Here is a 20,794-nt window from a genome sequence, read left to right on the forward strand (position 1 = left end):
AGGGATAATGAAGACCACTTCAGATGGGGTACTCATAGAAGATTAGATAGACGGTTTCCCTGAACAGAAGATATTTGAGTTGAGATCTAAAAGTAAGAATAAGCCAGTCACTGAGCTGAGGAAAAAGCAATCTGGGCAATAGGAACAGTAAAATACAAAGAGCTGAAGATATGAAAGAATGAATATAAGGGTCATCTAAGTGACAATGTAAGACAGGTACTGAAATTAGATATGCTTGCCAGGGCGAGGTCATGCGGAGTCTTGTAGGAAGTGTTTTTAGGCCTTTAATGATCTATGTTTGTGAAAAGTTGTCTGGTTGCTGCGTGAAGGATTTTTGGAGAGAAAGAATGAAAGTAAGGAGACTAGGGTATGACAAAGTTTGCTTCAAGCCAGATATGGTGGCTCACGCCTGTAATCCCAACCCTTTGAGAGGCTGAGGCTGGAGGATCGCCTGCAGCCCAGAGTTGGATTCCAGTTTAGGAAACAAAGTGAGACTCCATCTCTACAAAAAAATAAAAAATTAGCCGGGTATGGTGGTGCTTGCCTGAAGACCCAGTTACTTGGAAGGCATAGGCGGGGGATTACTTGAGCCCGAGAGTCGGAGGCTGCCATAAGCTATGTTGGCACCACTGCACTCCAGTCTGGGTGACAGAGAGACCCTGTCACTAAAGTAAATAAAATTGTTTAAAAACAAAAATAGCTTCACCTAAGGTAGTAATTTAATGGTAGAGATGAAAAGAAATTGATGAATTTGAGACCTGTTATGTCAGTATAACTGACAAGACTTTGGTGATGGATTAAGTGAAGAAGAAATGGAAGGATTTAGGATATAAATATATAGTTCAATGGTGATTTTATTTATTGAAGTGGGGGAACTCTAAGGAAGACTGTTCTTATGAGGGATGTGGAATTGAGAACTCCATGTGGATATGTTAATACTTACGTTGCCTTTTAGATATTTATTTATTTGAGATGGAGTGTCACTCTGTCACCCAGGCTGGAGTACACTGGTACCACCTCAGCTCACTGCAACCTCCGCCTCCTGGGTTCAAACGATTCTCCTGCCGCAGCCTCCCAAGTAGCTGGGACCATAGGCTCATGCCACCATGCTCAGCTAATTTTTATATTTTTAGTAGAGACAGGGTTTCACCATGTTGGTCAGGCTGGTCTCGAGCCTTTGGCCTTGTGATCCGCCTGGTCTCCCAAAGTGGTGGGAGGCATGAGCCACCACACCTGGCGCCCCTTAGTTATTGAAGTAGAGAAGTCTTATACAAATTTGGTGCTCAGAGAGGAAGTCTCACCAGGAAATAACAATTTCGGAGTCATCCACTTAGAGATGATACTTAAAGCCACAAGCCTAAATGAGTTCCCTCATTCTTCTTACCTGTTTCCTACCATCCCCCACTGGACACACCTATTAAATTCTCAAAGTGTGTTTTATTCTTTGGCTCTCTTCATATTTTTCCTTTAATAGTGGTAAAGCCTTTTTCCCCCCAGTTCCTCAAGGTAGCACACTCAAAGGCATGCTGTGTGGCCTTTAGACCTACTGCTACTTTATGATACTTTGTTTACATATATTTTCTCCTAACTAGATAGATAAAACTCTTTAAAGAGTATACTTTCATTCAGCAAACACTTAAGTGGCTACTGTGTGTCAGGACTTGGAGATGTCAGTGTCTCACATAAATTAAATCTATAATGCTGAATGAAAAAAGAGCACATTAGTTACGGCAGGATAGCAGTAGATAATTTTCTTTGCCCTCAATGAGATAAAATTATGGTATGTATATCCAAAAATCTAATACCATGAAGCCTTTTTTTTTTTTTTTTTGAGACAGAGTCTTACTCTGTTGCGCAGGTGGGAGTGCAGTGGTGTGATATCTGCTCCCCGCAGGCTCCGCCTCACGGGTTCAAGTGATTCTCCTGCCTTAGCTGGGATTACAGGCACCCTGCCACCATGCCCACCTAATTTTTGTATTCTTAGTAGAGACGGGGTTTCACTATGTTGGCCATGCTGGTCTTGAACTCCCAAGCTCCAGTGATCTGCCAGCTTGGCCTCCTAAAGTCCTGGGATTACAGGCATGAGCCACTGCACCCAGCCCATGAAGTCTTTAGTAAGGGATAATGAACATAAGTAAAAAAGGAAATTATGAAATATATATAATGTGATCTCGTGATCTCACAGAGAATGTCCACAAAAATATCTGAAAAAATATTTACACGATAGTAATGAAATTTTATCTATGGGTAATGGAGTTATAATTATTGCTGATCGGTATTTTGCTTTTCTATAAGAATCTGCTATTTGTATTTTAAAAAGTAAACAAGTTAGGCTATTTTACAAAACCTTTCTTCCTCTCATTCCTGTCCTTGGACATTGCCTTCTTAAATTAATATGGCATTTCTTGGGGCAGAGCAATTTAAATGGGTTTTTACTGTGTCTTGCAGGTTATCTGGGATACACTAGGAAACAAGCAATTTTGTTCCTTCAAAATAAGGTGAGTCTGGATTTACAACTTGGTCAAAGATTCCTTCACTTGCCTTCTTGGTAGCCCATTTTATAATCTTTGTTTCTTTTCTCCCATTCTAGAACCAAGACTCAGAGCTTCTGCAGAAATGAATACAGCCTGACTGGACTCTGTAATCGGTCATCTTGTCCCCTGGCAAATAGCCAGTATGCAACTATTAAAGAAGAGAAAGGTAACTCCCCAGTTTTAACTTTTAGAAGGACTGCTCCACAGCTTTTAAAGGGATGTTCTTTAGTCTCTGCAAATAACATTAAAGCTATTTTACTTTATCCTCAGGACAGTGCTACTTGTATATGAAGGTTATAGAACGAGCAGCTTTTCCTCGGCGTCTCTGGGAACGGGTAAGGCTTACGACAAATCTATAGTGACCACTGATCAAGAGCATGACAGCCACGTGCTTGATCATGATGCCCTCTTCCTTAACCATATCTAAACTTTTGAGGCCATCCTCATTAGGCCATAGGTGTCACTGACAGTGAAAACCTAATGATTCATTTACACTTGCCCTTCAAACTTCCTTTTTCTGTTGGGTAGGTCCGGCTTAGTAAAAACTATGAGAAAGCACTGGAGCAAATAGATGAAAATCTGATTTACTGGCCCCGTTTCATTCGACACAAATGTAAGCAGAGATTCACCAAGATCACCCAATACCTAATTCGAATTAGAAAACTTACACTAAAGCGACAGTAAGTATTTGGATCATTCATTATTTTTAAATTTGTCTTTTCATGGAGCTTGTTTTGAAATTGAGATTGTAAAACTTCAGGACTTTCTATTTAACTTTGTGGAGTGTGTTATGATGTACTAAGAAGAAACTTTGGCTTAGACTAAAGGTGTGCCCTTTGATATGACAGGACTTTTAAAATGGAATACAACTTGATTATCACCTTTGCTGTCTGAACATCTTTCAGAAAATTCAGAAAGAAAAGAAACTCCTTTTGAGACAGTCTCGCTCAGTGGCCTAGGCTAAAATGTACAGTGGCGCTATCTCAGCTCACTGCAGCCTCCACCTCAGCCTCCCAAGTAGCTGTGATTACAGGCATGCATCACCACACTGGGCTAAGTATTTTTTTGTACTTTTTTTTTTTTTTTTTTTTTTTTTTTTTTTTTTTTTTTTTTTTTTTTTTTTTTTTTTTTTTTTGTACTTTTAGTAGAGACGGAGTTTCACCATGTTGGCCAGGCTAGTCTAGAATTCCTGACCTCAAGTGATCCACCTGCCTCAGCCTCCCAAAGTGCTGGGATTACAGGCATAAGCCACCATGCCTAGCCTTCAGAAAATTTTCTCTATAACTCCCTGAGGGAATCTTAACATTAGAGATTTGAAAATGAGCTAAGAAATGTGAATATACAGGAATGTAAGAACTTTACTCTGGATTCACTGAAAACTAATTTTTAAAAAGTGATATGAAATCTCCAGAATTAAGAGTACCTTCTCTAAGACTGTTAGGCCCTAATCCTTTTTGACTGTGATCTACAGAGAATCTAAAGATGATGTCAGACTTAAACAGAAAATTCTTTTTTCTCAGTTCACTGAAGTCTTAATTTTAGCATGGCAGATGCCCTGAGAATCCCAGAATGCGTAAACAAAAATAGCCAGATTAAAATATATGTAAAAATATGTAACTTTTTATGGAATTAAATGTGTAGAAGCATTTAAATAGTACATCTTGATGTATTAAGCTGAGCCCTACAGAACCAATTCCAGTCCCTTTTTCATATCTCTAAAAAGGAACACATAGCACATGAACTTGGATTTTCTGATATATTTTCCTTCCCTTAGGAGGAAACTGGTTCCTTTGAGTAAGAAGGTGGAACGTAGGGAGAAAAGAAGAGAGGTAACTTATTGTTGTGATATTCATACCTTCTACATTTTCTTTCTGGCGGGCTCTTATAGATTCAGTCACCATCACTTATGCAAACTGTTCAGGCCCTCTGAAAAATGTAGATTTGCAAGAATTTTAAATGGATTACAGTATTCTTTTCCACATTCTTAAAGTGTGTGATTACAATTTTTATAGGAGACATGTTTTCAGCAGTGCCATATCTATCACTTTTCTTTTCAAAACGTGCACAGAACATTTTTTCTTTCAAAATACAGTTGTTTTCCTCAAACTATTAAAAGTTTGCCTTAGTCTGGGAGAAACAGATTAAGTGTATTTATTTTTTAAAACTTCTACTGGGTTACACACCACTGACAGCCATTTGTTATCTTAGAAAAAGATTAGCAAGTTTGGAACATTTTTCTTTTTGTGAAAATGCACGGATTATCTTTAGGTTCTATAACTCTCACTCTGTCACCCAAGCTGGAGTGCAATGGCGCCATCTTGGCTCACTGCAACCTCCACCTCCTGGGTTCAAGCAATTCTTGTGCCTCAGCCTCCTGAATAACTGGGATTACGGGCATGTGCCACCACACCTGGCTAATTTTTTGTATTTTTAGTAGAGATGAGGTTTCACCACATCGGCCAGGCTGGTCTCAATCTCCAGACCTCAGGTGATCTACCCACCTTGGCCTCTCAAAGTGCTGGGATTACAGGCATGAGCCATTACGTGGGTCTGATTCTACAACTTTTTAAAGTACTAAGCCATTAGATAACTAGCATACCTTTATGACTACTCCCTGTCTTTGGCAGAATATTCAGTATCCACTATGAATCCACTTAACTAGGCAAACATAAACAGTTACCTAAATAAAGGAGTGAGATTACCACTTGCAAGTGCTATGTGCAGTATTCCTTCCTTGAGATATCTTGCTCACTGTGTCTGACACACAACTACTTATAGACAGTCAAGGCACCAATGTCAGTTGTAATGATGTTTGTTTATTTATTTATTTTTGAGGTGGAGTCTCACTCTGTTACCCAGGCTGGAGTGCAGTGGTGCAGTCTCGGCTCACTGCAGCCTCCGCCTCCTGTGTTCCACTGATTCTCCTGCCTCGGCCTCTCGGGTAGCTGGGATTACAGGCACATACCACCATGCCCGGCTTTTTGTATTTTTAGTAGAGATGGAGTTTTACCATGTTGGCCAGTCTGGTCTCGAACTCCTGACCTCAGGTGATCCACCCACCTTGGCCTCCCAAAGTGCTAGGATTACAGGCGTCAGCCAACACACCTGGCCCATGACATTAAATTTTTTAAGGAAAAAGAGATACATAGAAATTTTGGGTATTTTCTTCCTACACTTTAGCAGATCACCCTTGAGGTATAAGCATTCCACTCTTGAGAACAACATGGAACATCACTCTTATATCATCTGCAGTGAGAGATCACTTAATTTTTACCTATTCTATCACACAGAAGCTAGCATGATTTTAGAAAATGTAAACGAATGAAGATTTCTGTTCCCTTTTCTCAGCTTTTACAAAGTCTGGCTCCAGAGCTGCTAGATTTTTTATGAGACACTTAGAGGTATATGGTCCTACATGTTTTGTATCTGTCAAAGGCTTTGTTAGAATTTAGAATGTTGTTTACAAAATCATAGGAATTTCAAAATGGAAACATTCCCAAGAAAGTTTGCAAGAGAAAGAAGAAATATATCTGGCTGGAAAGGCAAAAGCCAGTAATAGCAAGGAGGGGAAATGATTACATTGTCTTTCTGATTAAAAAACTTGGTAGTTTTTTCCATTTTTATAAAATGAATAAGGAGCACTGATGAATTAAATGGATTTGCTCTTTCTCTCTTATAGGAAAAGGCATTAATAGCTGCTCAGCTAGACAATGCCATTGAGAAGGAATTACTGGAGAGACTGAAACAAGATACGGTGAGAAAGCCAGTAGCTTTGGGGTACTAATATTTTAAGTGGTAGTATGATGCTAAGATATATTGGGAAATGTTTTTTAACATTATATAAAGATCTCTGCTCGAATTTTATCCCCGAAATAAAATAAATCCAAATCGGCCTGACTTATTTTAATCAATGTAAGCACATAAAATGCTTTGGTTACCCTTGATACTTCATTCACTGTAAGAGACCTTTCCCTTTTTGCCATTATTCTCAACTCTATTCCCCAAGGCAGCAACTCCAGATTTCTGTATAAAAGCCACAGGGTTTTCCTTCTCCTCCATAATTACCCTAGTCTTTTAAGGTTTTATTCTTTTTCTTTTATTTTTATAAAAATTTTTTATACACTTTAAAACATAAAGACAGGGTTTCACCATGTTAGTCAGGCTGGTCTTGAACTCCCAACCTCAGGTGATCTGCCCACCTTGGCCTCCAAAGTGCTTGGATTACAGGCGTGAGCCACCATGCCCGGCCTAAGGTTTTATTCTCTTTTTAAAAATTACTGTTGTTTAAACAGACAACATGACTAAACTATGCTGTTTCCTTATTATTTATCCTTATTAGCAAAATTAAATTTGTCCCAATGCATGGGTTTTATAGAGTATTACATTTTAAATGATGTGGTCCCATCTTCCATAGAAGTTACCTATTTGATACTAACTAATGATGATTTAAATGTTCAAAACATGCTTTTTTAAGACACTGGTGGATCTACACTTAAAAATATTACTCATCAAATTAAGTATTCTGATTTAATCACTGGGGAAAAAAATAATACGCCCCACAGACCATGGAACTTCAAGTGTCACATCCAAATGTAGTTAAAGCCAGTCTGTGTTTATGTTCTTCAGTATGGAGACATCTACAACTTCCCCATTCATGCCTTTGACAAGGCCCTGGAACAACAGGAGGCAGAGAGTGACTCCTCAGATGCTGAGGAAGAAGATGATGATGAGGAAGTAAGTCTTGTTTTTGTTTTGCCAAACCTTTTAGATACTATTTGTATATAACTGAAAGACAGAGTATCATCTTTAGTCAGCTAATCAAAAATAATTTGTCTTCTCTTTTCTGTCATAAGATTAACTTTGGTTTAGCACTGTTTGCGCTGCTCTTCAGGCTAACGAACAAACTATTAACAGTTTTTAGTCTTAATTTATTGGCTTTCTAAAATTGTTCCTGCAAGGTGACAAATTATAAACCCTTTCCTGTCTGTATCTAGTTTTTAACCATAATGAGGATGTTTTACTGCTAATAATTTTAAATCAAGAATAAGAATTATCTGATAGCCGTAAAATTTTTAAAATTCAGAAGCATTAAACTTCAGAAGAATTAAATGTTGGTTGCCTAGTGAATAGACTCTGGTTCTGAATATGTTATTTTGTACTTATTTAGATGTCTAATATGAATCTTCATTATATATTCTGAACCTAACAGTTATGTTTTATTTATAGGATGTGGGGAAAAAAGAATTTGTCGAAGATGATGAGGTGGATGAGAGTGACATAAGTGATTTTGAGGTGAGCTTCATGGGTAAAAAGATTGTCCTTTGGCCTGCAGCAAAAACAACAACAAGAAGAACAGGGAGATGGCCAGGGGCTCACACCTATAATCCCAGCACTTTGGGAGACCAAAATGGGAGGATCACTTGAACTCAGGAGTTCGAGACCAGCCTGGGCAACATAGTGAGACCTCATCTCTAATAAAAAAAAAATTTTTTTTTTTTTGAGACGGAGTCTTGCTCTGTCACCAGGCTGGAGTGCAGTGGCGCAATCTTGGCTCACTCCAACCTCCGTCTCCTGGGTTCAAGCGATTCTTCCGCCTCAGCCTCTCGAGTAGCTGGGACCACAGATGCGTGCCACCACGCCTGGCTACTTTTTGTATTTGTAGTAGAGATGGGGTTTCACCATGTTGGCCAGGATGATCTCAATCTCTTGACCTTGTGATCCGCCCATCTCGGCCTCCCAAAGTGCTGGGATTACAGGCGTGAACCACCGCACCCAGCCTAAAAATTTTTTTAAAATCATGGCCAGGTGCAGTGGCTCACTCCTGTAATCCTAGCACTTTGGGAGGCCAAGGCGGGCAGATCACTTAACGTCAGGAGTTCAAGACCAGCCTGGCCAACATGTCAAAACCCTGTCTCTACTAAAAATACAAAAATTAGCGAGGCGTGGCAGCACATGCCTATCATCCCAGCTACTTGGGAGGCCAAGGCAGAAGAATCACTTAACCCAGGAGGCAGAGGTTGCAGTGAGTTGAATCTCACCACTGCACTCCAGCCTGGGCCACAGAGCGAGATTCCATGTCAAAAAAGGATGAAAAAATTAAAAATCAGCTGGGGGTGGTGGCGGTTGCCTGTAGTCCCAGCTACTCGGGAAGCTGAGGTGGGAGGATTGCTTGACTACAGAAGTTTCAGGCTTCAGTGAGCCATGACTATGCCACTGCACTCCTGCTTGGGCAACAGAGCAAGACCTAGTCTCCAAAAAAGAAAAAAAAAATAGGGAAGGTTTCTGAACACAGGCACAGGCATATCAACTCCTTAGTCTGTTCTAAATTGAGGGTACAATGAAGGTAGTTTGGTGAAATCTAGTATTTTCCCTCCCTTATCTTTTCTCTCCCCATATTAGGATATGGATAAACTGGATGCCAGCAGTGATGAAGATCAGGATGGTAAATCCTCCAGTGAAGAAGAAGAAAAAAAGGCCCTTAGTGCGAAACACAAAGGCAAAATGCCCTTGAAAGGACCACTGCAGAGAAAACGAGCCTATGTGGAAATAGAATATGAGCAGGAGACAGAGCCCGTGGCCAAGGCCAAAACCACGTGATTTTTCTTTAAACACTTATACCAGGACTGAACATACAGAACTACTACTTTTTTTTTTTTTAATCTTAAACATATAAACACCTCCAGTTTTTGCTCTTTTGTGTTGTATTAAACACAATATTTGTGTTTTTATTATTTATGCCACATCAGTGAGGCAAGAAATCTGGACTGAGTGGAAATCTGGAGTGAGTGAAGAAAGCCCTAAGTTGTGAACGAGAGTGTTTTTATAGCATATGTGTTGAAGTAACAGCTTGTGCCCAAGAAATTTAACAGATGAGTTCTTGAATCTGGAATGAGAGGATAGATGTAAATATTTCTAAATTTTAAATGCTAAATTCCTTGGTGTCCTTTTTTCTCCCAAACTTTATTTAGAAATGGAAGGAATTCAATTTTGTCTTGTTCTACTTTCCCTACTCCTGTGGAGGTAAAAGGAAAGAAGAAAAAAGCAGTTTTAACTTACAAATTTAGTGTAAAAATACCTTTTTTTCTTAAATACTCCATTCATACAATTTGGGATGGAAAGAGAGTCCTTTTGTCTTGGGAAAGTAATGCAAGTCTTAAGTTCCATCATAGGGAGCGCCTTCAGAAATCTGCTGGACTTTTCTGATACAGTTCACCACCTTGCTGTCTTCACAGCTTTGGGGAATTTTGGCCAGGAGACCCTGAAACATGAAACCAAACAGGCCTTGATTTTTTTCTTTAATTACTTGTTTCCCCTTTTGCTTGATTCTTCTTCCTTGGTATCCTACTCAAAGGAGGAAAGAATGGATCACACTCGGGGACAGGTCACTAAACAGAGTAGGTATTAAGTTTTTTAATTTTTAAATTTATATAGCTCTTATGTATTGAAGGTATTGCTTTAAAAACTGTGTTAATGTGCTTGCAAATCTGCTGCTGGCTCATGAAGCAGCAGAATTCCAGCCAAGGCAAATTCAGCTGGATCTAGGGCTTGAAAACTGCCCAAGATTAAAGAGCTAAGATGAAATCATTTGAATAAACTGGTAAAATAACAATTCATACTATCTCTACATATTTTTAGGATATTAATTTCTTTTTTTTTTTTTTTTTTTTTTTTTTTTTTTTTTTTTATTTCTAAAAGAGATAAGAAATGTAACAGTGGCTGGGCACGGTGGCTCACGTCTGTAATCTCAGCACTTTGGGAGGCCGAAGCAGGTAGATCACAAGGTCAGGAATTCAAGACCAGCCTGACCAACATGGTGAAACCATATCACTACTAAAAATACAAAAATTAGCCAGGCAAGGTGGTGCTAGCCTGTATTCTCAGCTACTCAGGAGGCTGAGGCAGGAGAATCACTTGAACTCAGAAGGCAGAGGTTGCAGTGAGCTGAGATTGGACCACTGCATTCCAGCTTGGGTGACAGAGCAAGACTCTCAAAAAAGAAAAAGAAGCAGTAGTTTACTAAATACATAGAAATACATACATATTATATGCTATGGCTTTGAGAAATGAAGTTTTGTGGATTATGAAACCAAAGGAAGAATTTCCATGTAGATAAATTAAGAATATTGGAAAACATCTACCTAAGAGATGGTTCCCCCTAAAAAACTGGAAATATCTGAAATGCTCTATTGATGTTATTCCTGGGAGCTAATAGCCCATTATTTCTACTTTTTTTTTTTTTCTTTTGAGAGGGAATCTTGCTTTGTCACCAGGCTGGAGTCGTACTTTTTTTTATTTTTAATTCAGAAGACTAGAACAAAACTTAAATTTTACAAACATTTGATCATAATGCTTTTCTTTTGCCCATTCTCTCTTGTCCTTAACCCCGGAAACATGTGCTGATCCTCCTGTCTTTAGTTCTAAATGGTTCTGAATAGCTTTAAAAGATCAGTAAGAAAAAATATCAAGCTGTGTTGAATGCTAGAGCGCTCATATGGAGATCTAAAACCCTCCGTGTTCATTTTCAGACTTGGTCAGGCACATAGTAAATTATAATCAATCACAGGAATTACATAAGGATAATGAGGCCCAAGTGAAACCAAGTTTCAGTTTGCCTCACCTTCACCCGTCCTTGAGAGCAGCAGTCCAGAAGAATCAGGCAGTCTGTGGCCTCCTGTAGCAGGGCGCTCTTAACAGACTGGGGTGTAAGGCTTGGATCCCTTGCTATATCACATATCAGTTTCAAGAGAGCCTTCAGTAAGACCACAAGTCTACAGGAAATTCTGGAATTAAGAAGAAAAGCTATGTTCATGTTCTAAATCAGGATATTAAAATTGGAAGAGACTTCAAAGACTGTCAAGTGGAAAGCCCTCATTTCATAAATTAGGGAATTAAGGTTAAGGTTAAATAAAAAAGACCTAAAAACAGAACCAAAGACAGCCTCCAGATTTCTTACCCCAAAAGACAAAATATGATACACATACACATACACATACACACACACACAGCTTGATTCTACTGTAAGCAAACAGCTTCTTCATGAGCTGAAAAGGGGAAACCAGGATCTCCCCTAAACAAGGGCCTATCCAGGTACTTGTATTTTTCAACTCTATTAACTGAACTATGCATGGAGAGAGCCCTCAATGCTTTAACTTTAATGCCATCTCGGGCCTGGAATTTAAAGAGTGAGGGAAATGAGCTTGGCTTCTGGGACTTAAGTGTCAATTTGAATTTTCTGTCATTTAATTTCAGATTCTAGCTCACCATCAGTGAAGTCCAGCCTACTTACTTGTAACTATTCACCTTTCTAAAAGTTTTCATTGTGTTGGTAAAGCTCCGGAAATGGATGATGGTAGTGACTGCACAATATTGTGATCGTACTTAATCCCACCGAACTGTTCACTTTAAAATAGAAAATTCTTATTTTTATCACAATAAAAAACCATAAGAAACCTTAAGGAAAGGTGGAAAATAATTTAACTTGTAATGTGAAAAGATGCACAACACATATTTATGGAAAGATGTGTGACTGGGAGAAAAAGTTTTTATCTAAAAAATACTCCTCATTTTCCTACGGTTTGGGTGCCTCTCAGCCCTCCATCTGTTATTCAACTTATAATCAGCTCTATTTTCCATTTCCCATGCTCCACCCCCTCACACACACAACATTCCTTTTCTAACTCCCTACATTTATTCACTCTCCCTTCTTGGAATCTTGATCTCTGCTCTTTAAAGGCCTGACAGTCTGATTCGATTTTATTCATCCAGTGACTCATTCTCTTCTAATCCATTCATTCTTCAAACATTTGTATTCTTAATACCATGTACTAAGTATACTTTGGGAGACTATAATAGATGTAGTTTTCCATTATCCTGGAGTTTATAATTCAGTTGGGAAGAAAGATAGTAAACAAATGCAATCCAGTTACCAATATGACTAAGAGAAAGGTTGTCACGGAGAACATTACTCTGGATTCCTTGCATATATATAAGGAAGTGAGAGAATATGGTCCTAAATAGACACTATATGTTGTTGGGGCACTGGATTCTCTGGCTGAACTCAACTTTCAGCTATGCAAGAGATCCTTCTGATGACTCAACAGTTTGGGTACCAGTTCCTGACACCTACCTCAAGCCAGATTTGGAATGATTTCCAAGCAAGTATATCCTAGATTAGTATTCCTTTTTAATTTTAATTTTTTGAGACAGTCTCACTCCATCACCCAGTCTGGAGTGCAGTGGCACGATCTCAGCTCACTGCAACCTCCTCCTCTCAGGTTCAAGTGATTTTCCTGCCTCAGCCTCCTGAGTAGCTGGGACTACAGGTGTGCACCACCACCCCCAACTAATTTTTGTATTTTTGGTAAAGACGGGGTTTCACCATGTTGGACAGGCTGGTCTTGAACTCCTGACCTCAGGTGATCCACCCACCTTGGCCTCCCAAAGTGCTGGGATTACAGGCATGAACCACCACACCCAGCCTCTAGATTGGTATTCTGATCACTGCTCTGCAGATCTTAAATGATGTGCTATGAAGTGCTCTACTCTCAATTAGATTTAAAGAACATTAGGATTAACAAAGTTAAGCAAATGTCTTTACTGCAATACTTCTAAATGGCCTTTAATCTTCTAATATGCATTCTAAATCTAGAGAGATGTACAACCTGTATGGTTTCCCAACCTATTTGACCACAGAATTTTTTTTCCCTGTGGGGCATCAAAGAGTACCTCGATGGGGATTCTGCAGAACACCAATCTAAACCATTCTAAAGATATACTAGAGTTTCAAAGAGAAGTGGTTTAATAGTGTCAAAATCTGGAACTGATCATTGGTAAAAGGGTCAAATATGCGCACCTCAAGTAACTATAGTCCATTTTATCTTTATAATGCCATTTTCTCAGTTTAAAATCCTATAGGTGTGTGAAAATAGGAGGTATTCAAATACAGGATACACATTTAGTACTTTGTACTAAATGTATTAAGTACATTCAAGCAAGTTCTCAAGAGAAAATCAGCTGAGTTTTGTACCTAAAGGCTGCCATTACCTGGGCCAAGTATGTTGCATGAGAAGTTTTAGGGTTTCCAATATCTTCAATCTGGCTTCCTCCTCAGGTCCATCATAAACCTCCAGATAACCAATGATGACTCTCTCCAGCCTCTTCAAGTGCCGGACAGTTAGGATCCCCAACCTAAAGATGAAAGAAAATATGACACCAGCAGTGGCTCATGCCTGTAATCCCAGCACACTGGGAGGCTGAGGTGGGAGGATTGCTTGAGGCCAGGAGTTTGTGACCAGCTTGGGCAACATAGCACGATCCTGTCTCTATAAATTAATAACAAATAAAAACCCAGGGACTCACCTCTTCACGAAAGCCGGCAGGTTTCTTGCATAGGTCCTGCGTAAGAGAAGGCGGTGCTCTGGCTCCATGTGAGTCAGGATCAGCTGCAGGACCTCATCACAATGGGTGGTGGGTCGAGCTCCATCTCCTTTCCAGTGCACGGTTTTCTCCAGGATGGGGAATAAATCCAACAGACACAGGAGCACAGCCTAGGAGGAAGGAATGGAAGGACACTGCATAGTTCATCCACTTGCATTTATAATACTCATTGACTTTTCTAGAACTTCATTAATCTACTGCCCTTAGGGTTCATACCATAAAATTCTAAGATAGTAGTAATAATACATGAAATACCTATTACTTTACATTTTCAAATTGTTTTACATTCTTAATTTCCATCTAGCCATGAATAGTGGCTCATTCCTGTAATCCCAGCACTTTGTGAGGCCGAGTCGGGCGAATCATGAGGTCAAGAGATTAAGGCCATCCTGACCAACATGGTGAAACCCCATCTCTACTAAAAATACAAAAATTAGCTGGGCATGGTGGTGTTCCCCTGTAGTCCCAGCTACTCGGGAGGCTGAGGCAGGAGAATCACTTGAACCTGGGAGGTGGAGGTTGCAGTGAGCCAAGATCACACCACTGCACTCCAGCCTGGTGACAGAGTGAGACTCTGTCTCAAAAAAAAAAAAAAAAAAAACAAACCTCCATCTGACAGTCTCAAATAAATACATTTTCCTCAGGACCATTCTTTGCTAATTTGTAAAATGGGGAAAATAGCAGAGCTGGGACTTGAACTCAGATTTTAGGAATCTAAGTCTATCATCACTATGTCACTAAGTCTAAGTGACTTAGTGATACATATTTACACATGCTTTTTTTTTTGAGCCAGAGTCTCACTCTGTTGCCCAGGAGTACAGTGGTGCAATCTCGGCTCACTGCAACCTCCACTTCTTGGGTTCAAGCAATTCTTGTGCCTCAGCCACCTACGCAGTTGGGACTACAGGTATGCACCACCATGCCCGGCTAACGCGCGCGCGCGTGTGTGTGTGTATTTTTTTTTTTTTGAGATGGAGTCTTGCCCTGTTGCCCAGGCTGGAGTGCAATGGGGTGTGTGTGTGTGTGTGTGTGNTTCATGGTTTATTGCAACTGAATTTAAGAGTGTGTGTGTGTGTGTGTGTATGTGTGTGTGTGTGTGTGTGTGTGAGAGAGAGAGAGAGAGAGACAGAGACAGAGAGAGATGGAGTCTTGCCCTGTTGCCCAGGCTGGAGTGCAATGGCACAGTCTCGGTTCACTGCAACTTCTGCCTCCCGGGTTCAAGTGATTCTCCTGCCTCAGCCTCCCGAGTAGCTGGGATTAGAGGCACATGCCACCACACCCAGCTTATTTTCGTATTTTTAGTAGAGATGGGATTTCACCATTGGCCAGGCTGGTCTCAAACTCCTGACCTTGTGATTTACTCAGTCAGCTTCCCAAAGTGTTGGGATTATAGGCATGAGCCACCGCGCCTGACCCAACTTTTGTATTTGTTAGTAGAGACAGGGTTTCACCATGTTGGCCAGCTGCTCTCGAACTCCTGGCCTCAAGCGATCCATCCACCTCGGCCTCCCAAAGTGCTGGGATTACAGGTATGAGCCAATGCTCTCAGCCAATATTTATACATACTTTTAATAAAACTGCTCCTAAACAGAAACTAAGAATGTTCCAAATTTGGGTCAAATTTGATGACCCTACCTGCTGAAGTCGCAGTGTCTAAGCCAGGGGTATTCCCTGGGCCACACTGGAAGAAGAATTGTCTTGGGCCACACATAAAATACACTACACTAATGATAGCTGATGAGCTCAAAAAAAGAAAAGAAAAAAAATCATAACATTTTAAGAAAGTTTACAAATTTGTGTTAGGCTGCTGCGTCAATACCATCTTGGGAAGCATGCGGACTGTGGGTTGGACAAGCTTGGTTAAGGTACACCCTTTTAACTTTCCTGGGACCTTTGGTTTTTCTCTTGGTGTTTTGGTTTCTTAAAATTTCTTTTCTCTACCACCTTAAGAACCCTGACCTTTCTGGCTGTTACTATCTGGATTCTTAATACCCAGTATTTAAAATACTGCTAAAAAGAAAAAGAGGCTGGGCAGAGTGGCTCACATGTGTAATCCCAGTATCTTGGGAGGCCGAGGTGGGCAGAACACTTGAGGTCACAAACACTGAGTTTGAGACCAGCCAGGGCAACATGGCAAAACCCCATATCTGATAAAAATACCAAAATTAGCCAGGCATGGTGGCACGTGCCTGTAATCCCAGGTACTCAGTTGGCTGAGGCAGGAAGATCCCTTGAACCTGGGAGGCGAAGGTAGAAATGTGCCAAGATCATGCCACTGTACTCTGGCCTGGGCAAAAGAAACAAGGTTGCCTCCACCTCTAATTTTACACAATTTGTTTCTCCTGTCTTTGGAGTTTCTTTTCCCCTCCTGAGAAACTTTCACTTATTCATCCCTCATAATGATAAATATTACCTCCTTCCCAAAGCCTCCTAAAGTCACCCCAAACCTGGTTAGTTACCTACTGCTTGACAGCCACTGCACTATCCACAGAGTTTAACTCTTGTTGCCCAAGCTGGAGTGCAATGGTGCGATCCTGGCTCACCACAACCTCCACCTCCCAGGGTCAAGTGATTCTCCTGCCTCAGCCTCCCAAGTAGCTGGGATTATAGGCATGTGCCACCATGCCTGGCTAATTTTGTATTTTTAGTAAAGATGGGGTTTCACCATGTTGGTCAGGCTGGTCTCGAACTCCCAACCTCAGGTGATCCGCCCCCCTTGGCCTTCCAAAGTGGTAGGATTACAGGCGTGAGTCACCATGCCCAACTACCCACTGCACTTTATACAAACCTCTTCTAATGCAGTTATCATTTTGTACCATGTGTGTATGTGTGTGTGTGTGTGTGTGTGTGTGTGTGTGTGTGTGTAAATATCTAAGTACATATTCATATTTATATAAATGTCTCTCCAAAGATTTTCCTTTTGTTCTTTTCGTTTTGAGACAGAATCTCACCCTGCCACCCAGGCTGGAATGCAATGGCACAACCTCGGCTCACTGCAACCTCTACCTTCTGGGTTCAAATGACTCTCCTGCCTCAGCCTCTCAAGAAGCTGGGATGACAGGTGCCTGCCATCATGCCCAGCAATTTTTTTGTATTTTTAATAGAAATGGGGTTTCATCATGTTGTCCAGGCTGGTCTCGAACTCTTGACCTATTGATCTGCCAGCCTCGGCCTCCCAAAGTACTGGGATTACAGGTATGACCCACCATGCCCGGCCCAAAGATTTTCTTAAAGCCAAAAACCCTATGTGATTCATATACTCTTGAAACCATGTCTGTTGGATGAAATAATAAATAACACTCCAATATCTAACATGCAAGGAGTGTCAAGTGTGTGTGCTAATGTAAAGCAAAACAGAAGAACATTTAAATTAATAAAAATAGACCTTTTCAGACATAAAGCTGTCCCCAAAAAATATACTTTTTTTTTTTAAATTGAGATGGAGTCTTAGTCTGTCACCTAGGCTGGGGTGCAGTGATGTGATCTCAGCTCACTGCAACCTCCGCCACCGGGGTTCAAACGATTCTCGTGCCTCAGCCTCCCACGTAGCAGGGACTACAGGTGCACGCCATCATGCTCGGCTAATTTTTTTGTATTTTTAGTAGAGATGGGGTTTTGTCATATTGGTCAGACTGGTCTCAAACTCCTGACCTCAGGTGATCTGCCAGCTTTGGCCTCCCAAAGTGCTGGGATTACAGGTGTGAGCCACCACGCCTGGCCCAAAGTAATATATGATCGATTCAGACGAAGAAAAAACACTGGCTTACCTGTGGAGATTCAGGAATGTGGATGCCTGCTTGGTGTTGAGATATTTTTAATTTGGCAACAGGCTTTAGTTATCATCCTCACTTTCCAAGACAGAAAAATGTCTCTCAATTATTCCTACTCACACAATGCAACCTTCTACTCGAATTTAGAGAATCTAGACACAGTTACGAACAAATCGTATTATTACCTGAACAAGGTGGTGCTCTGGCGTGTACAGGTGGTTGAAAACAGCATGGTATAAAACCTGCGCTCTGTTATACTGGAGCAAATCAGCAGCTGGCTGCAACCAGACAAATTATCAAATTAAAAGAACAGTTTCCCAAGATTGGCAAATGTTGACTGTCTTTGAAATTGAATTATGGGTATGAAGAAGTGAAGAACATGTTATCCCAAAATATGCCAGACTGGTACAATGATTATTTCGAGTTGAAAATACTGCAGAGACTGTAGATTCAGGAAGGGTGAGCTGACCCGTCTCTTTCTGCACACAGCAAGTGATTAAAGATTCCTCTGGGTCAAATATGCTTTCCATACCAGGGTGAAAACAGCACTTATCACCAGAGACTTGGAATGGAAGGCTACAATGGACCTAAATAAATAAACTGAACAAAGTGGCCTTATCTTCCACCTAACCTTTATCACCCTACTACCCCCAACCATATATTTCCTACTGACTACCCTAGAGCCAAGTATGGTGACTTATACCTGTAATCCCAGCACTTTGGAAGGCCAAGGTGAGAGGCTCACTTAAGGCCAAGTTCAGACCAGCCTGGGCAACAGAGCAAGACCCTGTCTCTACCAATTAAAAAAAGAAAAATTAAAAAATTAGTGTGGCCTGGTGGTGCGTGCCTATAGTCCAAGCTACTTGAAAGGGTGATGTGGGAGGATCGCTTACGCCCAGAAGGTTGAGGCTGCAGTGAGCTATGATTGTGCCACTGCACTCCGGCCTGGATAACAGAGCAACACCCTGCCTCAAAAAATAAAAAAAAAATTTAAAAAAGGAAAATTTGGCTAGGAAAGGGGTAGTAAAAAAAAAGAAAAATTTATCATTCTTTGTCTAAAAAGTATATTGCTTTGGCCACTTCTTCAGACTTCTCTCTCTTGTGAAGATCCCCACGTACATGTAAAACTAATAAATGTGTATAGTTTCCTCTTGTTAATCTGCCTGTTGTCAATTTGGTTTCTAGATCCAGGAAAAGAGCCCACTAAGAGATAAAAAGGGGGCTGAGGCCAGGTGTGGTGGCTCATGCCTGTAATCAATCCCAGCACTATGGGAGACTAGACTGGTTAATTGCTTGACGCCAGGAATTCGAGACCAGCCTGGCCAACATCGTGAGACCCCATCTTCACAAAAAATACAAAAAAAATTTAGCTGGGCATGGTGGTGTGTGACTGTAATGCCAGCTACTCTAGAGGCTGAGGCACAAGAATCATTTGAACCCAGGAGGCAGAGGTTGAAGTGAGCTAAGATCGTACCACTGCACTCCAGCCTGGGCAACAGAGCAAGAGTCTGCCTCAAAAAAAAAAATAATAAAGGTGGGGGGTCAGGGTTGGAAGTGATCTTTGGCGCTCCCCTATAGGTACATGGAGATTAATTATACCATTCTCTACTTCTGTGTGTATTTTAAAAGCTCCATAATACAAAGTTTAAAAAATTTTTTTTCCTTGAGTAATAGCTTCCACATTTAGGCGGTCCCTTTCAATTTCTGATTTTGTTTGTTTTGTTCTCCTCCTTGAAAGTCAACTGTAGGCCGGGCACGGTGGCTCAGCTCTGTAATCCCAGTACTCTGGGAGGCCGAGAAGGGTGGATCACCTGAGGTCAGGAGTTCGAGGCATACCTGACCAATATGATGAAACCCTGTCTCTACTAAAAATACAAAAATTAGCTGGAGATGGTGGTGCTACTAGGGAGTCCCGGCTACAAGGGAGGACTCCCAGCTACTAGGGAAGCTGAGGCAAGAGAATCACTTGAACTCGGGAGGTGGAGGCTGCAGTGAGCCGAGATTACACTCCAGCCTGGGCAACAGAGCGATAATATCTCAAGAAAAGAAAAAAGAAAGTCAATTGTTAACCAGTTCTCAAGATCTGGCTATTCCGTTGATAATGACCCATGTCTTCCTGTTTCTTCTATAATTTTTTTTTTTTTTAGTTATTACATTACTCATGGGATACAACTTCTACCAGGTTAATAGAGGAAAAATATAAGGAAAAAACCATACAAATAAATAAAGTAGAATGACTTAGCATTACCAGAAAGCCAGTTAATAAAAGATATAAGCAAAAATAAAATAGTGATATAATGAATGAAGAAAAGCCAGGAATGACTCAGTCAGTCTTGTCAACAAGGATGGCAAGGCAGAGGTTGCTTACCACATTAAGCACAATGTGATGGAGACAGTGTACACCCAGGATTTTGTTCTCAGTCTGATAATCATCTGAGATGAGCAATGATGCGGGAAGTACCCTTTCCAGATGTTGGCTCAGCCAGGGCCGAGTGACCTGTTGCAGAGTCCATGAGAAAACATGTTTGATGGCAGGGTTATTCTTCCAGGATTCCCTAAGTGGAGACATGAAACTACATTAAGTGACATGGTGATAAGTAGCAAAAAAAAAAAAAAAAAAAAACAAACCTCCATCTGACAGTCTCAAATAAATACATTTTCCTCAGGACCATTCTTTGCTAATTTGTAAAATGGGGAAAATAGCAGAGCTGGGACTTGAACTCAGATTTTAGGAATCTAAGTCTATCATCACTATGTCACTAAGTCTAAGTGACTTAGTGATACATATTTACACATGCTTTTTTTTTTGAGCCAGAGTCTCACTCTGTTGCCCAGGAGTACAGTGGTGCAATCTCGGCTCACTGCAACCTCCACTTCTTGGGTTCAAGCAATTCTTGTGCCTCAGCCACCTACGCAGTTGGGACTACAGGTATGCACCACCATGCCCGGCTAACGCGCGCGCGCGTGTGTGTGTGTATTTTTTTTTTTTTGAGATGGAGTCTTGCCCTGTTGCCCAGGCTGGAGTGCAATGGGGTGTGTGTGTGTGTGTGTGTG

At 40.8% G+C, this 20,794-nt stretch overlaps 2 protein-coding genes across 5 annotated transcripts in view; one reads left to right on the plus strand and one right to left on the minus strand.

Moving 5' to 3' along the window:
* Nucleotides 1-10,147, plus strand: part of MAK16 (MAK16 homolog) — an 11,166-nt gene extending 1,019 nt beyond the window's left edge. Inside the window, exons 2-10 of the mRNA XM_017536163.2 lie at nucleotides 2,449-2,498; nucleotides 2,591-2,700; nucleotides 2,805-2,869; nucleotides 3,063-3,214; nucleotides 4,309-4,363; nucleotides 6,214-6,288; nucleotides 7,161-7,268; nucleotides 7,761-7,826; nucleotides 8,934-10,147. Coding sequence (XP_017391652.1) covers nucleotides 2,449-2,498; nucleotides 2,591-2,700; nucleotides 2,805-2,869; nucleotides 3,063-3,214; nucleotides 4,309-4,363; nucleotides 6,214-6,288; nucleotides 7,161-7,268; nucleotides 7,761-7,826; nucleotides 8,934-9,131 — 879 coding nt within the window. The 3' untranslated portion in view covers nucleotides 9,132-10,147. The remainder of the gene's footprint in view (nucleotides 1-2,448; nucleotides 2,499-2,590; nucleotides 2,701-2,804; nucleotides 2,870-3,062; nucleotides 3,215-4,308; nucleotides 4,364-6,213; nucleotides 6,289-7,160; nucleotides 7,269-7,760; nucleotides 7,827-8,933) is intronic.
* TTI2 (TELO2 interacting protein 2) overlaps nucleotides 9,474-20,794 on the minus strand; it is a 14,176-nt gene continuing 2,855 nt past the window's right edge. Inside the window, exons 3-8 of one of the 4 annotated variants that reach the window (XM_017536145.2) lie at nucleotides 20,109-20,295; nucleotides 17,926-18,018; nucleotides 13,893-14,080; nucleotides 13,578-13,721; nucleotides 11,152-11,314; nucleotides 9,474-9,792 (exon numbers count right to left, since the gene is read on the minus strand). In XM_017536145.2, the coding sequence (XP_017391634.1) occupies nucleotides 9,688-9,792; nucleotides 11,152-11,314; nucleotides 13,578-13,721; nucleotides 13,893-14,080; nucleotides 17,926-18,018; nucleotides 20,109-20,295 (880 nt within the window). In that variant the 3' untranslated portion in view covers nucleotides 9,474-9,687. The remainder of the gene's footprint in view (nucleotides 9,793-11,151; nucleotides 11,315-13,577; nucleotides 13,722-13,892; nucleotides 14,081-17,925; nucleotides 18,019-20,108; nucleotides 20,296-20,794) is intronic. The other 3 variants (XM_017536135.2, XM_037741137.1, XM_017536151.2) reach the window with 3 other exon arrangements.

The sequence above is a fragment of the Cebus imitator genome, unplaced genomic scaffold (assembly GCF_001604975.1).
Source record: "Cebus imitator isolate Cc_AM_T3 unplaced genomic scaffold, Cebus_imitator-1.0 Scaffold5, whole genome shotgun sequence".
NCBI classification, from domain to species: domain Eukaryota; kingdom Metazoa; phylum Chordata; class Mammalia; order Primates; family Cebidae; genus Cebus; species Cebus imitator.